We start from the raw sequence: 20,872 nt of genomic DNA, 5'->3' as shown, positions 1-20,872 counted from the left end.
TAGAATATGCATATAATTATTAGCTTTGGATAGAAAACACTCCAAAGTTTCTAAAACTGTTTGAATGGTGTCTGTGAGTATAACAGAACTCATTTGGCAGGCCAAAACCTGAGAAGATTCCATGCAGGAAGTGCCCTGTCTGACAATTTCTTGCCCTTCTTGATTATCTCTATCCAATACAGGGGATCTCTGCTGTTACGTGACACTTCCTACGGCTCCCATGGGCTCTCAGAAGGTGGCAAAAAGCTGAATCGTGGCTTTGCAGGCTCTGGCTGAAAAACATTAGCGCGTTTGGATAGTGGCTGGTCACAGTACTGTGAGACTCAGGCTCGTGCACGAGTTGACTCCATGTTTTATCTTTGAACGAAAACCACTCCCGGTCGGAATATTATCGCTTTTTTACGAGAAAAATGGCATAAAAATTGATTTTAAACAGCGGTTGACATTTTTATTCACGAAATGCGTTGTGCACATGACCCTTCGTCACCCTTGGATAGTGTCTTGAAAGGATGAACAAAACGCCGCTATTTGGATATAACAATGGATTATTTTGAACCAAACCAACATTTGTTATTGAAGTAGCAGTCCTGGGAGTGCATTCTGACGAAGAACACCAAAGGTAATCAAACTTTTCTAATAGTAAAATCGGAGTTTGGTGGGTGTCTAAATAGCTAGCCATGATGGCTGGGCTATCTACTCAGAATATTGAAAAATATGCTTTCACCGAAAAGCTATTTTAAAATCGGACACCTCGATTGCACAAAGGAGTTCTGTATCTATAATTCTTAAAATAATTGTTATGTTTTTTGTGAACGTTTATCGTGAGTAATTTAGTAAATTCACCGGAAGTGTTCGGTGGGTATGCTAGTTCTGAACGTCACATGCTAATGTAAAAAGCTGGTTTTTGATATAAATATGAACTTGATTGAACAAAACATGCATGTATTGTATAACAATGTCCTAGGTGTGTCATCTGATGAAGATCAAAGGTTAGTGCTGCATTTAGCTGTCTTCTGGGTTAATGTGACATTATATGCTAGCTTGAAAAATGGGTGTGGGATTATTTCTGGCTGGGTACTCTGCTGACATAATCTAATGTTTTGCTTTCGTTGTAAAGCCTTTTTGAAATCGGACAGTGTGGTTAGATTAACGAGAGTCTTGTCTTAAAATGGTGTAGAATAGTCATATGTTTGAAAAATTGAAGTAATAGCATTACTAAGGTATTTGAATAACGCGCCACAGGATTCCACTGGCTGTTACGTAGGGGGGACGATTTCGTCCCGCCGGCCCTGGAGAAGTTAAAATGCTGTAAAATAGTCATATTTGAAAAATGGACGTTTTTGTATTTGAGGAATTTGTAATTCGCGCCACGCCCGTCATTGGATATTGGAGCAGGTGTTCCGCTAGCGGAACGTCTAGATTTAAGAGGTTAATCCAACCACATTGTCCGATTTCAAAGAGGCTTTATGGCGAAAGCATAAAGTTAGATTATGTTAGGAGAGTACATGGACAAAAATTACACAGCCATTTTCAATGCAAGGACAGGCGTCACCAAAAGCAGAAAACCAGCTAAAATGATGCACTAACCTTTGACAATCTTCATCAGATGACACTTCTAGGACATTGTTAGACAATACATGCATTTTCTGTTCTATCGAGTTCATATTTATATCCAAAAACAGCATTTTACAGCGACGCGTGAAGTTCAGAATGTCTCTCCCCCAAAACTACCGGTGAATTTACAAAAATACTCATTATAAATGTTGATAAAATATTAAACTGTTATTCAAAGAATTATAGATTAACATCTCCTGAATGCAACCACATTGACAGATTTCAAGATAACTTTACTGGGAAAGTACACTTTGCAATAATCTGAGTACTGCGCTCAGAAAAACACACTAGGCAATACAGAGAGCCGCCATTTTGGAGTCATCTAAATGCATAAATAACGTTAGAAATATTCACTTACCTTTAATAATCTTCATCAGGTCCACAACAAATGTTGTTTTGTTCGATAAAGTTAATAATTTATGTCCAAATAACGCCATGTTGTTAGCGCGTTCAGTAAGCTACTCAGGAAGCGCGAGGAAAGTGTCACGATGAAAAGTAAAAAAAAAAATCTATTTACGTTCGTTCAAACATGTCAAACGTTGTATAGCATCAATCTTTAGGTCCATTTTAACGTGAAACTTCAGTAACATTTCAACCGAACCATTCCTGTGTCTTGAAAAACGTTTTGGAACAGAGGTTCCTCCCTCATGAACGCGCACCAATGAAATGATGTCATTCCCTGAGTTACCAACTTCCCAGCCTTCTCATTCGGTCTCTGTTCATCATAGACGCCTCTAACAACTTTCTAAAGACTGTTGACATCTAGTGGAAGCCTTAGGAAGTGCAAAATTAATCCTTTGTCACTGTGTGTTCCATTGGCAATGACTTGAAAATAGTACAGCCACAAGATTTATTTCCTGCTTGTATTTTTCTCAGGTTGCCTGCCATATGAGTTCTGTTGTACTTAGACACCATTCAAACAGTTTTAGAAACTTCAGAGTGTTTTCTATCCAAATCTACTAATAATATGCATATTGTAGTTTCTGGGCCAGAGTAGTAACCTGTTCAAATTGGGTACGTTTTTCATCCGGCCATGAAAATACTGCCCCAACAGGATATGGAAGAAGGTATTCTGCTGAGATGAGACTAAAATGTAGCTTTTTGGCCATATAGGAAAATGCTATGTCTGATGCAAACCCAACACCCCGAGAACACCATCCCACAGTGAAGCATGGTAGTGGCAGCATCATGCTGTGGGGATGTTTTTCCATCGGCAGGGACTGGGAAACTGGTCAGAATTGAAGGAATGATGGATGGTGCTAAATACAGGGAAATTCTTGCTTTGATCAACAGTGTACACTTGTGACCCCTGTTGGTCAAAATAATTTAGAGCAGCCAAATTATAATAGATTATGTTCCACATTCCCACGTATTGCACAACTTTTCTGAGCTACTACAGCCTGAAACCTTTACATGTGAATGTTTATAATTAATTACAACAACATGCATCCTTTGAATATCAGTGCACTGTGTTTGATTGGCCTACTTTTTGAAGGTCACCAGATTTGACATAACCTCTCCCCAAGATGAGACAGTCTGCTCCGGCAAAACAAACTGCAGGGATTTTTCCATTTCTCAGCAGCCAGCTGACTAATTTGACACTCATTCCCCACACCCTTTTCTCGAGGCAGTACGTCAATGCCTTTATCACTTTACCAGAAGCAAGTGAGCAATGACATCCAAAGATTGTCTACCAAACCAAAAAGGCTACGCTACAGCAGGTATTCCCAAAATTGCCAATGCCATCAGGGGTATGCCAAATAAAAACGTGATTCACATTTAAAAATATATTTAAAAATTCATTATTCACATTTTCAAACAGTCCATTTATATTTTCCAATGGGGCTATACATTTGGGTGAGTTTTTTTTCTTGCCTGTGTAGCCTCATTTCACTGCCAAATATAAAATTAAACCATCTCGTGTTCAGCGAAATAACACAATGTCAAATAATTAACACAATGTCAAATAATTAACACTAACGGTCCATATGTAGCCTAACGTAGCTGCTGCTCATTCTGTTTGCTCGAAAATTGAGTAAGGCCTGTGTCCAGAGACACATACCAGCTCTACTGGTAGTACTGCTACTACCAGCAGTACTGCACCTGTCAACGACACAAGTTGTTCTGCTTCCACAAGCACATCCAATGCTAGCATCAGTAATTCTACATTTGTTGTCAGTCCAGCTAGCATGGACACTGACAGTTGGGAATCTGATGCAGCCGAAGAGCTACTACCCCCTTACCTGGGAAAGCACCGAACAGACAGGGACGTTGGACCATCAAAGAGGCACAAATATGATGAGCCACATTGATTTGGGGTTCCCTTATATTGGGAGTAGTGCCTTTCCTCAGCCACAGTACTTTTGCACATATAACACAGTATTTCACAACTCGATGAAACCTTCACTATTGCGCAGACATTTAGAAACAAAACATGGCAATTTGAAAAATAAACCACAGGAGTTTGAGCGAGAATTAAGACGACTTTCGAGTAGTATAAAAGCAACAGATAACGTTAATAAGAAGAGGCTAGAAGCGTCTTATATGGTGAGCTCCCGAGTGGATAGGACTTCATTCTATTGTGGAGGACTTCATTCTTCCTGCTGCCACAGATATGGCTGGGACAGTGCTGGGGGAAAAGGCCCAAAAACAAATACATCAAAAAACAGTTTCACGACGCATCAGTGACACGCGTGGAGATGTTGACACAATTACTGCTTCACATACAATTCTACGCTTTACAGCTGGATGAGTCAACAAGCTTGGCGGACCTGGCACAGCTCCTGGTAGATGACCGTTACGTTTATGGGGGGTCAATTAAGAAAGACATCCTCTTCTGCAAACCACTGGAAAACAGGACAACAGGAGAGGATATTTTTAAAGTACTGGAGAGCTTCGTGACATCAAATGGATGGTCAAGATGTGTACTGATGGCGCAAAAGCCAAGACAGTGAGACATAGTGTAGTGGTAACGCACGTGCAAGCAGTTGCTCCCGACGTCACTTGGGTACACTGCAGCATCCACCGAGAGGCTCTTGCTGCTAAGGGAATGACTTGTCGTGGAAATATTCAGTCAATAATTTTTCACAAATACCGGAGCCTGTGAGCTCAAATAAACTTTAATACAAAATAATATAAGCCAAGCTGGTTCATGAAGCAACTGACTTTCCAGCCTTGGCAGACACTTTTTATACAGGTTTCATCCTTACGTCACACACATAGCAATTCATCTTCATTTAAAATGAAGTTTATTCAACATTCTGACTTGTAATAGGACTGTTCAGGAATGCTGACCCTACATGTTAAAGACAGGAGTTTAAGTCCACTATGGATTCTAAACGAGGCTATGTAAGGGCAGAGATTACATTTTTATTTGATCAGCACCAGTTACAGTGAGTGAGCATTTTTTATTTATTGCATGATTCTGTTTTTAAAGCTAACAATAGTTGTCATTTCAATGTTTCTATGCTAATCTCACAAATAAAGTTAACCACCACCAAGCTACTTGGTGGTGGTTAGATACCTAGCTTGCAAGGTAGCTAGTAAACTTCATTTCAATAGAAGAATTTTAATCATACAGTGGTTGCTCAACTAAAAGTTGAGATTATGTTGCAGGATAGAGGTAATTTGTGGTTTAGTACGGTACCCTGCTTCATTACTCCAGACCAGTGCAAGGGGGAGTTAGAGCACAAATTCTGCTTTTGTGTCCCAAGACACTAATGTGTCTAACTGACAATGAATGGGCGACATAAACCAAATAGAAACTGATAATTGTGCATGACTTAAAAATGTAATTTTACCTTTATTTAACTAGGCAAGTCAGTTAACCTGTTGGGGCTAGGGGGCAGTATTTTCACAGCCGGATAAAAAACATACCCGATTTAAACTGGTTACTACTCTTGCCCAGAAACGAGAATATGCATATTATTTGTAGATTTGGATAGAAAGCACTGAAGTTTCTAAAACTGTTTGAATGGTGTCCTAGTATAACAGAACTCATATGGCAGGCCAAAACCTGAGAAAATTCCAAGCAGGAAGTGGCCTGTCTGCGAATTTGTAGTTCTCCATTTGCGTCTCTATCAAAACTACAGTGCCCCTTGGGGTTATGTAGCACTTTAAGGCTACATAACGAGACCGCCATTTTTTCTCTTACTTTTTGAATGAATACAGCATTGTCCGGTTGGAATATTATCGCTATTTTACGAGAAAAATGACAAAAATTGATTTTAAACAGCGTTTGACATGCTTCTAAGTACGGTAATGGAACATTTTGAAATTTTGTGTCTCGAAATGCGCTTGCGCGTTACCCTTTGGATAGTGACCTGAACGCACGAACAAAACAGAGGTATTTGCACACAACTAACTAAACGTTGACAAAATACATAATTATTTTAAGAATTATAGATACAGAACTCCTTTATGCACAAGCTATGTCCGATTTTAAAATAGCTTTTTGGTGAAAGCACATTTTGCAATATTCTGAGTACATAGCTCAGCCATCACAGGCTAGCTAATTTGACACCCAGCAAGTTTGGGGCTCACTAAACTCAGAATTACTATTAGAAAATGTGGATTACCTTTGCTGTTCTTCGTCAGAATGCACTCCCATGACTTCTACTTCACCAAATGTTTTGGTTCCAAATAATCCAGTTATATCCAAATACCGCCATTTTGTTTGTGTGTTCAGGTCACTATCTGAAGGGTAGCGCGCAAGCGCATTTCGTGACAAAATGTAAAAATATTCTATTACCGTACTTAGAAGCATGTCAAACGCTGTTTAAAATCAATTTATGCTATTTTTCTCTTAAAATAGCGATAATATTCCAACCGGGCAACGTTGTATTCATTCAAAGGCTGAAAGAAAAAAAAGGAGAAGTCTCGTGAATGCGCATCTCAGTCTCACTGTTCCCAGGCTGACCACTCACAAACAGAGCTGCTGTACTTTGCCCAGAGACAGCAGACACCCCATTCCACTTTCTGGCAGCTTTAGAGAGCCAATGGAAGCCTTAGAAAGTGTCACGTTACAGCACAGATGCTGTAATTTCGATAGAGATGCAACAGAAGGACAACAAATTGTCAGACAGGGCACTTCCTGTATGGAATCTTCTCAGATTTTGGCCTGCCATATGAGTTCTGTTATACACAGACACCATTCAAACAGTTTTAGAAACTTTAGAGTGTTTTCTATCCAAATCTACTAATTATATGCATATTCTAGTTTCTGGGCAGGAGTAGTAACCAGATTAAATCGGGTACGTTTTTTTATCCAGCCGTGAAAATACTGCCCCCTAGCCCCAACAGGTTAAAAAGAAAATATTTAAAAAATGCATTGGTTTGTTATGAAAAATAATGCATCCCCTTCTAGCGTTGTGTAGACTTAAATTTCTCAGCACGGACTGTGCTCCTGTGGAAGTTCTGTCCACAGTGGGCTTCATTACCTTCAGAGCATCTCTTACAATCAGGTTGATTGTGTGGGCAAGACATGGATGACGCATCCATTTTAAAATGTTCATGGCTTTGGTTATGTTAGCTGCATTGTCGCTAACACAACAGACCACTTTTCCATCTACTTGTCATTCTCTGGCCACTCAACACTTCCTCTGCCAAGTTATCTGAGGTGTGTCTGTCTCTGAACTCAAAGCAGTCCAGAAGACAGCTAGACATTGAAGTGACATGTAAGAAGTGGTTACCCTTGATGTCCAGAAGTCAGTGGTAAGGCAAACTGCAGTAGCTTTTTGGACTCTTTCCCACACTGAAGCCTGTGTGATCTCGTACAGTTGTGGAATAAGTTATTTTGAAAGGGTTTTCCTGCTTGGAATTGTGTACATTTGGATTTAGACTATTGCTATAATTTCTCTATAATCAATAAATGCCTGGAAATCGGTTGCAATCATTTTAGCCAATAAAATATCAATTTGGCCTTGTTTTGCTACAGACATAAACTGGTCCATAGAAGACTGCGTTGCTGTGGGTTGCGGAGTAGGCCTACTTGACTGAGTGGATACTTTTCCACGTGTGGAGGTGCTGACTCCACCACTATCACTAGCAGGCTCGCTAGTTTCTCAAAGCGCCGCTACAGCTATCTTCACAGTTGGGTTCACAGTTCACATATCCCGGTGTAGGTTGTGCGTAGAACCGGCTTTATATGAGATTTTGTTTTGGCAAATTCTACACTGTGCTCTAACATTGTCTACATTATTAAAATGCATCCAAATGCTACTGTACTTCTGACTCATTTCACAGCTGCTAAGTGTGTGACTGAGTTAGTTGGCTCGGCCCTCCCTCACTCATCTTTGGTTGACACTGCGTGTCTGATTGACAGGAACAACAGGTGAGGCTGTTAGTCTGAGCAGACAGTCAGAACGAATGTCTGTGGGCTTGAGCATATATATTATTACATTTTTTCATTCTTTGAATTAGTTAATTCTATATTCTTTAAAACTTTTGATTATTCATAACTTAATTTTTTTATATTAAGTTCAAAATTGAAACCCTCCCATCATAAAAAGGTTCATGTTTGAACCTTTACACCAGATTTCCTCAAGGAACCTTTTTCAACTGGAAAGGTTCCGCCGGTGTAGCAACTCAAACGGTTCTTCCAGGCACCTTTACATCTAAGAGTGTATTATGGGTAGTGGAGCAAGGTTGGACTCACCTCTCGATCTGCAGGGTGACTTTGGAGGGCTCCAAGTTCGGGTTCTCCCACTCTATCTGGGGACATTGCATGAAGTAGCAGAGAGTGTAGAGTGCCTCAGGCTCCCAGTGCACCGACCTGCTCTTCTGGTGGACTGGCATGCCGTTGCTAGGGTTCTTAATGCGCAATGGCTGGAGATGGTGCATGGCCCGTGACATCAAATCACCTACAATGGAAAAAAAACAAGGGATTTTGTTTGTACAGTAGCAGTCAAAAGTTTGGACACCTCATTCAAGGGTTTTTCTTAATTTTCACTGTTTTCTACATTGTAGAATAATAGCGAAGACATCAACACTATGAAATAACCCATATGGATTCATGTAGTAACCAAAAAAAGTGTTAAACAAATCGAAATACATTTTAGATTTGAGATTCTTCAAATAACCACCTTTTGCCTTGACAGCTTTTCACACTCTTGGCATTCTCTCAACCATCTTCATGAGGTAGTCACCTTGGATGCGTTTCAATTAACAGGTGTGCCTTGTCAATTTCATTTGTGGGTTTTATTTTCTCCTTAATGTGTTTGAGCCAATCAGTTTTGTTGTGACAAGGTAGGGGTGGTAAACAGAAGATAGCTGTATTTTACCAAATAGGGCTTAAATAAGAAAAGAGAAATGACAGTCCATCATTAGTTTAAGACATGAAGGTCAGTCAATCTGGAACATTTCTAGAACTTTGAAAGTTCTCAAGTGCAGTCGCAAGACCCATCAAGCGCTATGATGAAAACTGGCTCTGAGGACCGCCACAGGAAAGGAAGACCCAAAGTTACCTCTGCTGCAGAGGACAAGATCATTAGAGTTACCAGCCTCAGAAATTGCAGCCCAAATAAATGCATCAGAGTTCAAGTAAGACACAACATCACCTGTTCAGAGGCGACTACATGAAATCAGGCCTTCATGGTCAAATTGCTGCAAAGAAACTACTACTAAAAAGACACCAATAAGAAGAAGAGACCTGCTTGGGCCAAGAAACATGAGCAATGGACATTAGACTGGTGGAAATCTATCCTTTGGTCTGAAGAGTCCAAATATGAGGTTTTTGGTACCAACCGCCGTGTCTTTGTGAGACGCAGTGTAGGTGAACAGATGATCTCCGGATGTGTGGTTCCCACCGTGAAGCGTGTGGGGGTGCTTTGCTGGTGACACCATCTGTGATTTATTTTTAATTCAAGGCAGACTAATCCAGCATGGCTACCACATTCTGCAGCGATACGCCATCCCATCTGGTTTGCACTTAGTGGGACTCTCATTTGTTTTTCAACAGGACAACGACCCAACACACCTCCAGGCTGTGTAAGGGCTATTTTACCAAGAAGAAGAGAGATGGAGTGCTGCATCCGATGACCTGGCCTCCACAATCACCCAATTGAGATGGTCTGGGATGAGTTGGACCGCAGAGTGAAGGAAAACTAGCCAACAAGTGCTCTGCATAGTTGGGAACTCCTTCAAGACTGTTGGAAAAGCATTCCAGGTGAAGCTGGTTGAGAGAATGCCAAGAGTGTGCAATGCTGTCATCAAATATAAAATGATATTTTGATTTATTTAACACTTAGGTTACTACATGATTCCATATGTGTTATTTAATGGTTAATGCCTTTACTATTATTCTAGAATGTAGAAATAGTAAAAATAAAGAAAAACCCTTGAATGAGTAGGTGGGGTACTGTACATTTGTTTACCTTGAGGACAAAAAAAAAACGTAATTTATTGTGTATAGTATATTCACACCGGGTATAAACTTTGAAGCCTTCGTCACAGGAAGGCCAAAAAGATAATCAAGGACAGCAACCAACCGACCCACTGCCTGCTATCATCCAGAAAGCGAGGTCAGTACAGGTGCGTCAAAGCTGGGACCGAGAGACTGAAAAACAGCTTCTGTCTCAAGGCCATCAGACTTAAATAGCCATCACTGCTGCCTACATACAGACTGTAAATCACTGGCCACTTTATTAAAGGGAACACTAATCACTTTAACCTCTTACATCTAGATGTTCCGCTAGCGGAACACCTGCTCCAATATCCAATGATGGGCGTGGCGCGAAATACAAATTCCTCTAAAATCCGAAAACTTCCATTTTTCAAACATATGACTATTTTACAGCATTTTAAAGACAAGACTCTCGTTAATCTAACCACACTGTCCGATTTCAAAAAGGCTTTACAGCGAAAGCAAAACATTAGATTATGTCAGCAGAGTACCCAGCCAGAAATAATCAGACTACCCATTTTTCAAGCCAGCATATAATGTCACAAAAAACAAAACCACAGCTAAATGCAGCACTAACCTTTGATGATCTTCATCAGATGACAACCCTAGGACATTATGTTATACAATGCATGCATGTTTTGTTCAATCAAGTTCATATTTATATCAAAAACCAGCTTTTTTACATTAGCATGTGACGTTCAGAACTAGCATACCCCCCGCAAACCTCCGGTGAATTTACTAAATTACTCACGATAAACGTTCACAAAAAACATAAATTATTTTAAGAATTATAGATACAGAACTCCTCTATGCACTCGATATGTCCGATTTTAAAATAGCTTTTCGGTGAAAGCACATTTTACAATATTCTCAGTAGATAGCCCGGCATCACAGGGCTAGCTATTTAGACACCCACCAAGTTTAGCATTCACCAAAATCAGATTTACTATTAGAAAAGTTTGATTACCTTTGATGTTCTTCGTCAGAATGCACTCCCAGGACTTCTACTTCAATAACAAATGTTGGTTTGGTCCAAAATAATCCATAGTTATGTCCAACAGCGGCGTTTTGTTCGTGCGTTCTAGACACTATCCGAATGGCGCGACAAAAGATTTATAAATATTTCATTACCGTACTTCGAAGCATGTCAACCGCTGTTTAAAATCAATTTTAATGCCATTTTTCTCGTAAAAAAGCGTTTCGGTAAATAGAGGGAAAAAAAGAAAGACGGGGGCGGCCAGTGTACGCGCCTAAACCCACTGTCCCCTGATCGGCCACTTGACAAAGGCGATAATGTGTTTCAGCCAGGGCTTTGAATTACGTCATTCAGCTTTTTCCCAGGCTCTGAGAGCCCATTGGAGCCGTAGGAAGTGTCACGTAACAGCAGAGATCCTTTGTAATGGATAGAGATGACAAAGAAGGCCAAGAAATGGTCAGACAGGGTACTTCCTGTACAGAATCTTCTCAGGTTTTGGCCTGCCAAATGAGTTCTGTTATACACAGACACCATTCAAACAGTTTTAGAAACTTTGGAGTGTTTTCTATCCAAAGCTAATAATTATATGCATATTCTAGTTTCTGGGCAGGAGTAATAATCAGATTAAATCGGGTACGTTTTTTATCCAGCCGTGAAAATACTGCCCCCTAGCCATAACAGGTTAATAATGTTTACATATCTTGCATTACTCATCTCATATGTATATACGGTTTTCTATACTATCTATTGCATCTTAGCCTATGCCATTCTAAATTGCTCATCCATATATTTATATATTCTTATTCCATTCCTTTACTTCGATTTGTGTGTATTAGGTATTTGTTGTGAAATTGTTAGATATTGCTGCACTGTCGGAACTAGAAGCACAATTATTTCGCTACACTCGCAACATCTGCTAAACATGTGTATGTGACCAATAAAATTTGATTAGAATAGGTTTATAATACCTGTTTAATCTCAGAACCCAAATCAAATCTTGTGTGCTCTGGCCAGCTACTCAATTTGCTTTCTGGGGGTCGAGGTGTTCAAATATGTACTGAACAAAATCAGCAGACAAGTACCACCCCTCTCAAAGCCTCTGCCAAAGCCTATCCCCCGCCCTGTCAGAAAAGTCCACCTTTGTTTATAATCCAGAATGCATGCAATGCACTGAATGACAATATGGAGTTTAATGCAATTATTTTGCAAGTTGGCAACTTTTAATGTGCAGCACTAGAGAACTTTTCCTGCCCTACTTCAATTATCCCTTCCACGAAATCATGATATCAAAATAATAATTTACATTGATCCACTCAGATTAAGCAGCAGGGCTGACATACGTTTAATCTGTCAAGAGATACTACTCTATATATAAAAGAGTGTCTGGTCCACCTATTGCTTGACACCTAACATCACATTCACTCTACAACACAATAAGATACTATCATTTTCTATGGCACGTGATTCCCTTACAATACAAAAATGCTCACACACCCTTGCTAAAGCCCTCACACACTCCCTCATTCAAGTGCTTTCTCAGTCACAATAACATTTCTAATTCACACACCCACACAACTCCTGACATCTGGTGAAATGCTGGCTCAAAACAAAGCTAGTCATTTTAATTGCTTATACTCCAATACTGCAGTGAATTTGGACTGTAAATCCTCCAGGAATAGGAGAAAGAAATGAGTTTTGCACTTCTAATCATGCTAACACATACAGAAACTGTGAAATTCAATACATTTCATGAATGTACAGTACCTAATGGAAATATACTTCCAGACATCCAAAAAGTGTAGAGCAGTAAGCCTTTCTCCCAACATATGGCAACTTCAAAGGTGTAAAGCATATTGAGGTCATTGGTGATGCATTTTAGAATAATGGGTCTGTATACTTCAGTACAAACGAGTTGCTAATCATTCCCTCAAACATTTTCAGTGCCCTTTAGTGGAGTTTGTTTTCACTTTCTGTTATCTTTTAGGAGTGCAGACGATGTATGTATCAGCCATTCTTTTCCTACTCCTTGGGGATTATCTTCAAAAGGCTTGAGTGGCCATGAAGGAACATTTGGGAGATTTGCATCAGAACTCTATTTCTTTCATTACTCTGTTTGGATCTCTCATTCATCATTGGAAGAAAGTTAAGATAGTAAATGTAGGACCTGGGTTTGAAAAGCCACCATCTTAACTACTGCTACAGTATGTGATGTCTTGCTGTCTTAGACAGCATGTTTTTTTGTTTGTTGTTTTTTTACCTTTATTTAACTAGGCAAGCCAGTTAAGAATAAATTCTTATTTACAATGACGGCCTAGGAACAGTGGGTTAACTGCCCAGTTCAGGGATAGAACAGATTTTTACCTTGTCAGCGCGGGGATTTGATCTAGCAATGTACTGTAGGACTCAACATGATTAGGATTGGCCACTCAGAATGGTTAATAAGCCGCATTATTTAAATGCATTTAAACCATTTAAATAGTAACTGACAAATTCAGACATAATTTAGCGTAAAAGTTCTCCTTCCTTCCTGTTCATTCATTATGGGTCTTACATGTTGGGCTTGTTTAATTATAGAACCCATGACTTTCAATAAGACAATGTCGACATTATTAACTACAGATCATTTTAGGCACTCTGCTTTTATTGGATAATCTTTGAACCCCAACAGACACAGATCTGATGTGAGAAATCTGACTGGTTTCTGGCATCAGTAGCAAAATTGCTTTGAGCAAGGCACTTAACTGCAGCGGGGGTGCTGCACTGCTGCTGACCCTACGGCTGACCCTGTGCTTCCAACCTGTCAGGGTATGTGTATGAGCCTTGGAGAGTTGGGTTGAAAAGTGAAAATATACATTTTCGTTCAACAATGAACAGTATTCTTCTATACACATAAATATGCCCAAAACATGCCCCAATAGTCAATAATACTGAACAAAAATATAAATGCAACAATTTCCACCAATGTATTGAGTTAGTTCATAGAAGGAAATCAGTCAATTGAAATAAATGAAATAGGCCCTAATCTATGGATTTCACATGACTGGGCAGGGGCGCAGCCATGGATGGGCCTGGGAGGGCATAGGCCCACCCACTGTGGAGCCAGGACCTGCAAGTCAGAATGAGTTTTTCCCCATAAAAGGGCATTATTACAAACATAAATACTCCTCAGTTTCATCAGCTGTTGGGGTGACTAGTGTCAGACGATGGCGCAGGTTAAGATGCCGGATGTGGAGGTCCTGGGCTGGCGTGGTTACACGTGGTCTGCAGTTGTGAGGCCAGTTGGATGTACTACCAACTTTTCTAAAAAGATGTTGGAGGCGGCTTATGGTAGAGAAATGAACATTCAATTCTCTGGCAAAAGCTCTGGTGTACATTCCTGCAGTCACCATGCCAATTGCACGCTCCCTCAACTTGAGATGTGTGGCAGAATTTTGTGTAGAGTGGCTTTTTATTGTCCCCAGCACTAGGTGCACCTGTGTAATGTGGATGCTGTTTAACCTGTTTAGGATAGGGGGCAGTATTTTCACGGCTGGATAAAAAACGTACCTGATTTAATCTGGTTATTACTCCTGCCCAGAAACTATAATATGCATATAATTATTTGATTTGGATAGAAAACACCCTAAAGTTTCTAAAACTGTTTGAATGGTGTCTGAGTATAACAGAACTCATATGGCAGGCCAAAATCTGAGAAGATTCCATACAGGAAGTGCCCTGTCTGACCATTTCTTGTCCTTCTATAGCCTCTTTATCAAAAATAGAGGATCTCTGCTGTAACGTGACATTTTCTAAGGCTCCCATAGGCTCTCAGAAGGCACCAGAATGGGGAATGATGACTCTGCAGTCCCTGGGCGAAAACCAGTAGGGATTTAGGAAAGTGGTCGTTCTGAGAACAATGACACGGGTGCGCGCGTGCATGTGAAGACTCCATTTTCTATTTTCAGTGTTTGAACGAAAATAAGGTCTCCCGGTCAGAATATTATCGCTATTTTATGAGAAAAATCGCATAAAAATAGATTTTAAACAGCGTTTGACATGCTTCGAAGTACAGTAATGGAATATTTTGACATTTGTCACGATACGCGCCGGCACATCCCCCTTCGGATAGTGTCTTGAACGCACGAATAAAACGCAGCTATTTGGATATAACTATGGATTATTTGGAACAAAAACAACATTGGGTGTTGAAGTAGAAGTCCTGGGAGTGCATTCTGACGAAGAACAGCAAAGGTAATCCAATTTTTCTTATAGTAAATCTGAGTTTGGTGAAGGCCAAACTTGGTGGGTGTCAAAATAGCTAGCCATGATGGCTGGGCCATCTACTCAGAATATTGCAAAATGTGCTTTCACCGAAAAGCTATTTTAACAATCGGACATAGCGATTGCATAAAGGAGTTCTGTATCTATAATTCTTAAAAATAATTGTTATGTTTTTTGTGAACGTTTATCTTGAGTAATTTAGTAAATTCACCGGAAGTTTTCGGTGGGTATGCTAGTTCTGAACATCACATGCTAATGTAAAAAGCTGTTTTTTGATATAAATATGAACTTGATTGAACAAAACATGCATGTATTGTATAACAATGTCCTAGGAGTGTCATCTGATGAAGATCAAAGGTTAGTGCTGCATTTAGCTGTGGTTTTTGTGACATTTATATGCTAGCTTGAAAAATGGGTGTGGGATTATTTCTGGCTGGGTACTCTGACATAATCTAATGTTTTGCTTTCGTTTTAAAGCCTTTTTGAAATCGGACAGTGTGGTTAGATAAAGGAGAGTCTTGTCTTTAAAATGGTGTAAAATAGTCATGTTTGAAAAATGGAAGTTTTGGGATTTCTGAGGTGTTTGTAATTCGCGCCACGCTCTATCATTGGATATTGGCGAGGCGGTCCGCTAGCGGCACATCTGGATGTAAGAGGTTAATCAGCTTTTTAGTATGCCACAACTGTCAGGTGGATGAATTGTCTTGGCAAAGGAGAAATGCTAACTAACAGGTATGTAAACAAATTTGGGCATCATTTTGAGAGAAATAAGCTTTTTGTGCATATGGAAAATGTCTGCATCTTTTATTTCAGCTTATGAAACATTGGACCAACACTTTACATGTTGCATTTATATTTTTGTTCAGAATAGATCTATTTGAAATACAACAGAGAGAAGACAAAAGGGTCAGAGGTTAGAGGTGGGGTTCAGCCTTTCAAGTCAAGGGTAAACACCATCAAGCCTGTGACCCTTGCATTAAACGCCCACCACAGGACTCATAAACAGGTGTTGGAACAGCTGTAACATAGTTCCCGGACAGGGTATGTCGTGGAGTTATGGATCCCTCCCATTAGCGAGAGGAACGACAAAGGTCTTGATTAACGTCTACTGCAATGGTAGTTAAAAAAATTTAAAAAACACACTTACTGAGCTCTGCGATGCTTCCCACACGTGTAGCCAGTAGGGACTGTTCCAGGTTGCGGAGTTCGGCCTGATTGTTGGCATTGCCCTTGCCACCCTTCCCAGAGCGCCGCTGATCCCAGTGCAGGGTCAGATTGTCCGGCAAGCTCAGCACACCTGGTGAGGGCACATGACAGAGGTTAGAGGTCAGGGGTGAGTACAGAAAACAAGGTATTGAATTGTTCTTTGTCAGGGTTGACGGTTCTTTACTGCTGTGATGGTTGTGCAGAACCATACTGTTCTTTCCCTCTCCACCATGACATGAAATGCTGCACTGTTAAAAAGTTCCTGTAATTTTACAGTACACTACAGGTTGCAGTGAAAGTATGGTAAATAACAAGTTCTAGAATTTTGTGTATTTGTGCCAACCATCAGTGGAAGTATTGTACCAGTTTAAGTGGTTGATGGTTATGTTGTCAAAGGTTGAGCAGCTCTTTGAACACTGAGTTCTACAATCTTTGTAAGAGCATGTGTATTTGTTGAGAGCTGCACTGGGCAAGAAGACCAATTGCTATGTCTTGTAGCTACAGGAGAAGAACGAGCCACAGGGAAGGTTGGATCACCTGATAGGAGGGAGAAAAATCAAACCAGACTGTGTGCTTAACTATAAATCGCAATATGGTGGCAGTGGATAAGGCAGCCATGCACTCGGAAACCCACCAAGTGGTATATGAAGATCTTTTTCCATCTGATCGACACTGCTGTCCTCAATGACCACATAGTCCACTGCCAGCTTTATAGGGAGATGATTACTGAACACGGGTTTTTGTTATTGGACATAAAGTTCCCATACAATTCAAATATAGTTCCAGTATGCAATTATACTGACAATCTCACCCACCTCCCCACTCCTTCATCCTCAAGGGTTAGGGTTAGCCTAAATGCTAAATAATTCAAATTCTAGTCATGACCAGCGTAGCGTCAAAGTATACAACACAAGCCAATACGTATTTTGATGCCATTAGCATTGTTTTACAGAACTAATGAAAATGTTGCTACATAAGCGCAATTGAGTATAACACCATAAAGGGTATGAAATTGCATCACGTGTCTGCGGTTATGAAGGGATATACACAGAATACATTATGCTCCACACATAAATATGGTGTTACAGTAGAAATTACACATCATGACACAGGCACTTTGATAGGAATGCACAGAGCAAATATTAGTAAGGAAAACAATGTTTATTTATTAGGGATCACCAATAGCTGCTCCCAATACAGCAGCTACTCTTCCTGGGGTCCAAACACATTATGGCACTACATTACACAAAACGTATGATACCACTATACAACAATATTACAATGCATGTGTGTGTAGAGTGCGTGTGCATATGCGTGTGTCTGCACCTTTGTGTATGTCTCTTCACAGTCCCCATTGCTCCATATGGTGTATTTTTGCCAGTTTATAATGTATGCATTTCCATTGCTTGCATCAATTACCTGATGTGGAATATAGTTCCATGTAGTCACGGCTCTATGTAGTGCCGTGCGCCTCCCAGTCTGTTTTGGACTTGGGGATTGTGAAGAGACCTCTGGTGGCATGTCTTGTGGGTTATGCATGGGTGTCCGAGCTGTGTGCTAGTAGTTTAATCCTTGTGTAATTTTCGGGCCTGTGGGACCCATTTTCAATGTTTGCTAAAAGAAATTATACAATTAATACTTTTTCAACGTGAGACTCATTGGTCGAGGCTCATTTTCTGTAAAGAACATGTAAAAGAACACATTTGTGCCACCCTAAACATATATATTATGTATGTGGTGTTCAGGTCCACTGGACCCAATGGTAATAAGTGTGCGCATGTGTGAAAACAAGTAAAAATTAAACAAAAAGGTTTGCTCTGTCTTCACTCCGTTTTCCTCCTCCCTGGGCCTGCTGATTCAACATAACACCAAGAACCTGTGTGTGTCCCGCATCTTTACCCTTTGTAGTGTTTGAAACTACACAATATCTTGCAGGATCCTGCACAATGTTATTACAATAGATTATTTCCATACATTGTAAAAATTTCTATTTTCTCACACTCTTCCCCAGCCAGGTGCAAATTGGGGGAGGGACACAACACATACAGTTGAAGTCGGAAGTTTACATACACTTAGGTTGGTGTCATTAAAACTTGTTTTTCAACCACTCCACACATTTCTTGTCAACAAAATATATTTCTGGCAAGTCGGTTAGGACATCTACTTTGTGCATGACACAAGTACATTTTCCAACAATTGTGTACAGACAGATTATTTCACTGTATCAAAATTCCAGTGGGTCAGAAGTTTACATACACTAAATTGAATGTGCCTTTAAACAGCTTGGAAAATTCCAGAAAATAATGTAAATGGCTTTAGAAGCTTCTGATAGGCTAATTGACATCATTTGAGGTGTACCTGTGGATGCATTTCAAGGCCTAGCTTCAAACGTAGTGCCTCTTTGCTTGACATCATGGGAAAATGAAAAGAAATCAGCCAAGACCTCAGAGAAATTGTAGACCTCCAAGTCTGGTTCATCATTGGGAGCAATTTCCAAACGCCTGAAGGTACCATGTTCATCTGTACAAAGAATAGTATGCAATTATAAACACCATGGGACCACACAGCCATCATACCACTCAGGAAGGAGTCGTGTTCTGTCTCCTAGAGATGAACGTACTTTGGTGCAAAAAGTGTAAATCAGTCCCAGAATAACAGCAAAGGACCTTGTGAAGATGCTGGAGGAAACAGTATAAAAGTATCTATATCCACAGTAAAACGAGTCCTATATCGACATAACCTTAAAGGCCGCTCAGCAAGGAAGAAGCCACTGCTCCAAAGCCGCCATAAAAAAAGCCAGACTATGGTTTGCAACTTGGACAAAGATCTGACATTTTGGAGAAGTGTACTCTGGTCTGATGAAACAAAAATAGAACTGTTCGCCCATAGTTATGTTTGGAGGAAAAAGAGGGAAGCTTGCAAGCTGAAGAACACCATCCCAACTGTGAAGCATGGAGGTGGCAGCATCATGTTGTGGGGGTGCTTTGCTGCAGTTCACAAAATAGATGGCATCATGAGGTAGGAATATTATGTGGATATATTGAAGCAACATCTCAAGACATCAGTCAGGAAGTTAAAGCTTGGTCGCAAATGGGTCTTCCAAATGGACAATGACCCCAAGCATACTTCCAAAGTTGTTGTTAAGCCATTGTGGCAAAATGGCTTAAGGACAACAAAGTCAAGGTATTGGAGTGGCCATCAAATCCCTGACCTCAATTCCATAGAAAATTTGTGGGCAGAACTGAAAAAGCGTGTGAGCAAGGAGGCCTACAAACCTGACTCAGTTACAGCAGCTCTGTCAGGAGGAATGGGCCAAAATTCACCCAACTTATTTGTAGGAAGCTTGTGGAAGGCTACCCAAAACGTTTAAACCCAAGTTAAACAATTTAAAGGCAATGCTACCAAATACTAATTGAGTGCATGTAAACTTCTGACCCACAGGGAATGTGATGAAAGAAATAAAAGCTGAAATAATTCTCTACTATTATTCTGACATTTCACGTTCTTAAAATAAAGTGGTGACCCTAATTGACCTAAGACAGGGAATTTTTATTATGATTAAATGTCAGGAATGGTGAAAAACTGAGTTTAAATGTATTTGGCTAAGATGAATGTAAACTTCAGACAATGTGGGACAAGTGGGTGGCCTTCCCCTAAATATCTTAGCATGTGTGACTCCTTACCACAATCAATGATTATGGCAAAAATAATCTCTGCTCAGAGGGCCTTAGAAATAATTTTTGCAGAGCGAGAAGGAGCGTCTTCCACTTTGAAAGATGAAGAATTTTCGGAATATGAGGATCACGTCTGTCAATTTAGAGTTGGACAGTGAGTTGGAAGAAGAGGATGAGATTGACCCTCAGCCAAAACCAGGACCAACCAGCCAGTCAGCAACCAGCTCATCAGCAGCCTGCAGAAGGAGAAATATTGATGTCCAAAAATTGTGAAATTGAAGGGTCTTCATGTCCAAGGAATGAGCCACCCCGCATGGCTGCCAATGTGATAAGGATGCAACCAGGGCCGACACGGATGGCAGTTACTCATGTCCAGGACATAGTCTTCTTTTGAACTGTTCATCCCAGACACCATCCAGAAAATTATTCTGGACTGCACTAATTTGGAGGGAAGCTGTGTTTTTGGAGAGAGATGGGAGACTCATTTACATGCATACTTGTGTCCTTACCCTTGCTGGTGTTTTCAGATCCCTGTGGGATGCGGAAACTGGTAGAGAACTTATGTGCAACAATCTCTGGAAAACTTCCACATTATTTCCAGGATTATCCGCTTCCATAACCGAGACAGCAGACTAGCTCGGCGGCAGAGAGACAAGCTAGCTGCAGTCAGGTCAATGTGGGACAAGTGCGTGGACCGCCTTCCCCTATTTTACAAACCTGGGCCCAACGTTACTTTTGATG

At 40.4% G+C, this 20,872-nt stretch overlaps 1 protein-coding gene across 2 annotated transcripts in view; it reads right to left on the bottom strand.

Moving 5' to 3' along the window:
- Positions 1-20,872, bottom strand: part of LOC106609097 (ankyrin repeat- and BTB/POZ domain-containing protein 3-A) — a 218,147-nt gene that overhangs the window by 96,974 nt on the left and 100,301 nt on the right. The window contains exons 2-3 of one of the 2 annotated variants that reach the window (XM_014207500.3): positions 16,399-16,548; positions 8,270-8,474 (exon numbers count right to left, since the gene is read on the bottom strand). In XM_014207500.3, coding sequence (XP_014062975.3) covers positions 8,270-8,474; positions 16,399-16,548 — 355 coding nt within the window. Of the gene's footprint in view, positions 1-8,269; positions 8,475-16,394; positions 16,549-20,872 lie in introns of those variants that run through there. The other variant, XM_014207503.3, reaches the window with a different exon arrangement.

The sequence above is a fragment of the Salmo salar genome, chromosome 07, assembly GCF_965601325.2.
Source record: "Salmo salar chromosome 07, fSalSal1, whole genome shotgun sequence".
In the NCBI taxonomy this organism is placed as follows: domain Eukaryota; kingdom Metazoa; phylum Chordata; class Actinopteri; order Salmoniformes; family Salmonidae; genus Salmo; species Salmo salar.
This window is presented reverse-complemented; position numbering and strand designations above follow the sequence as displayed.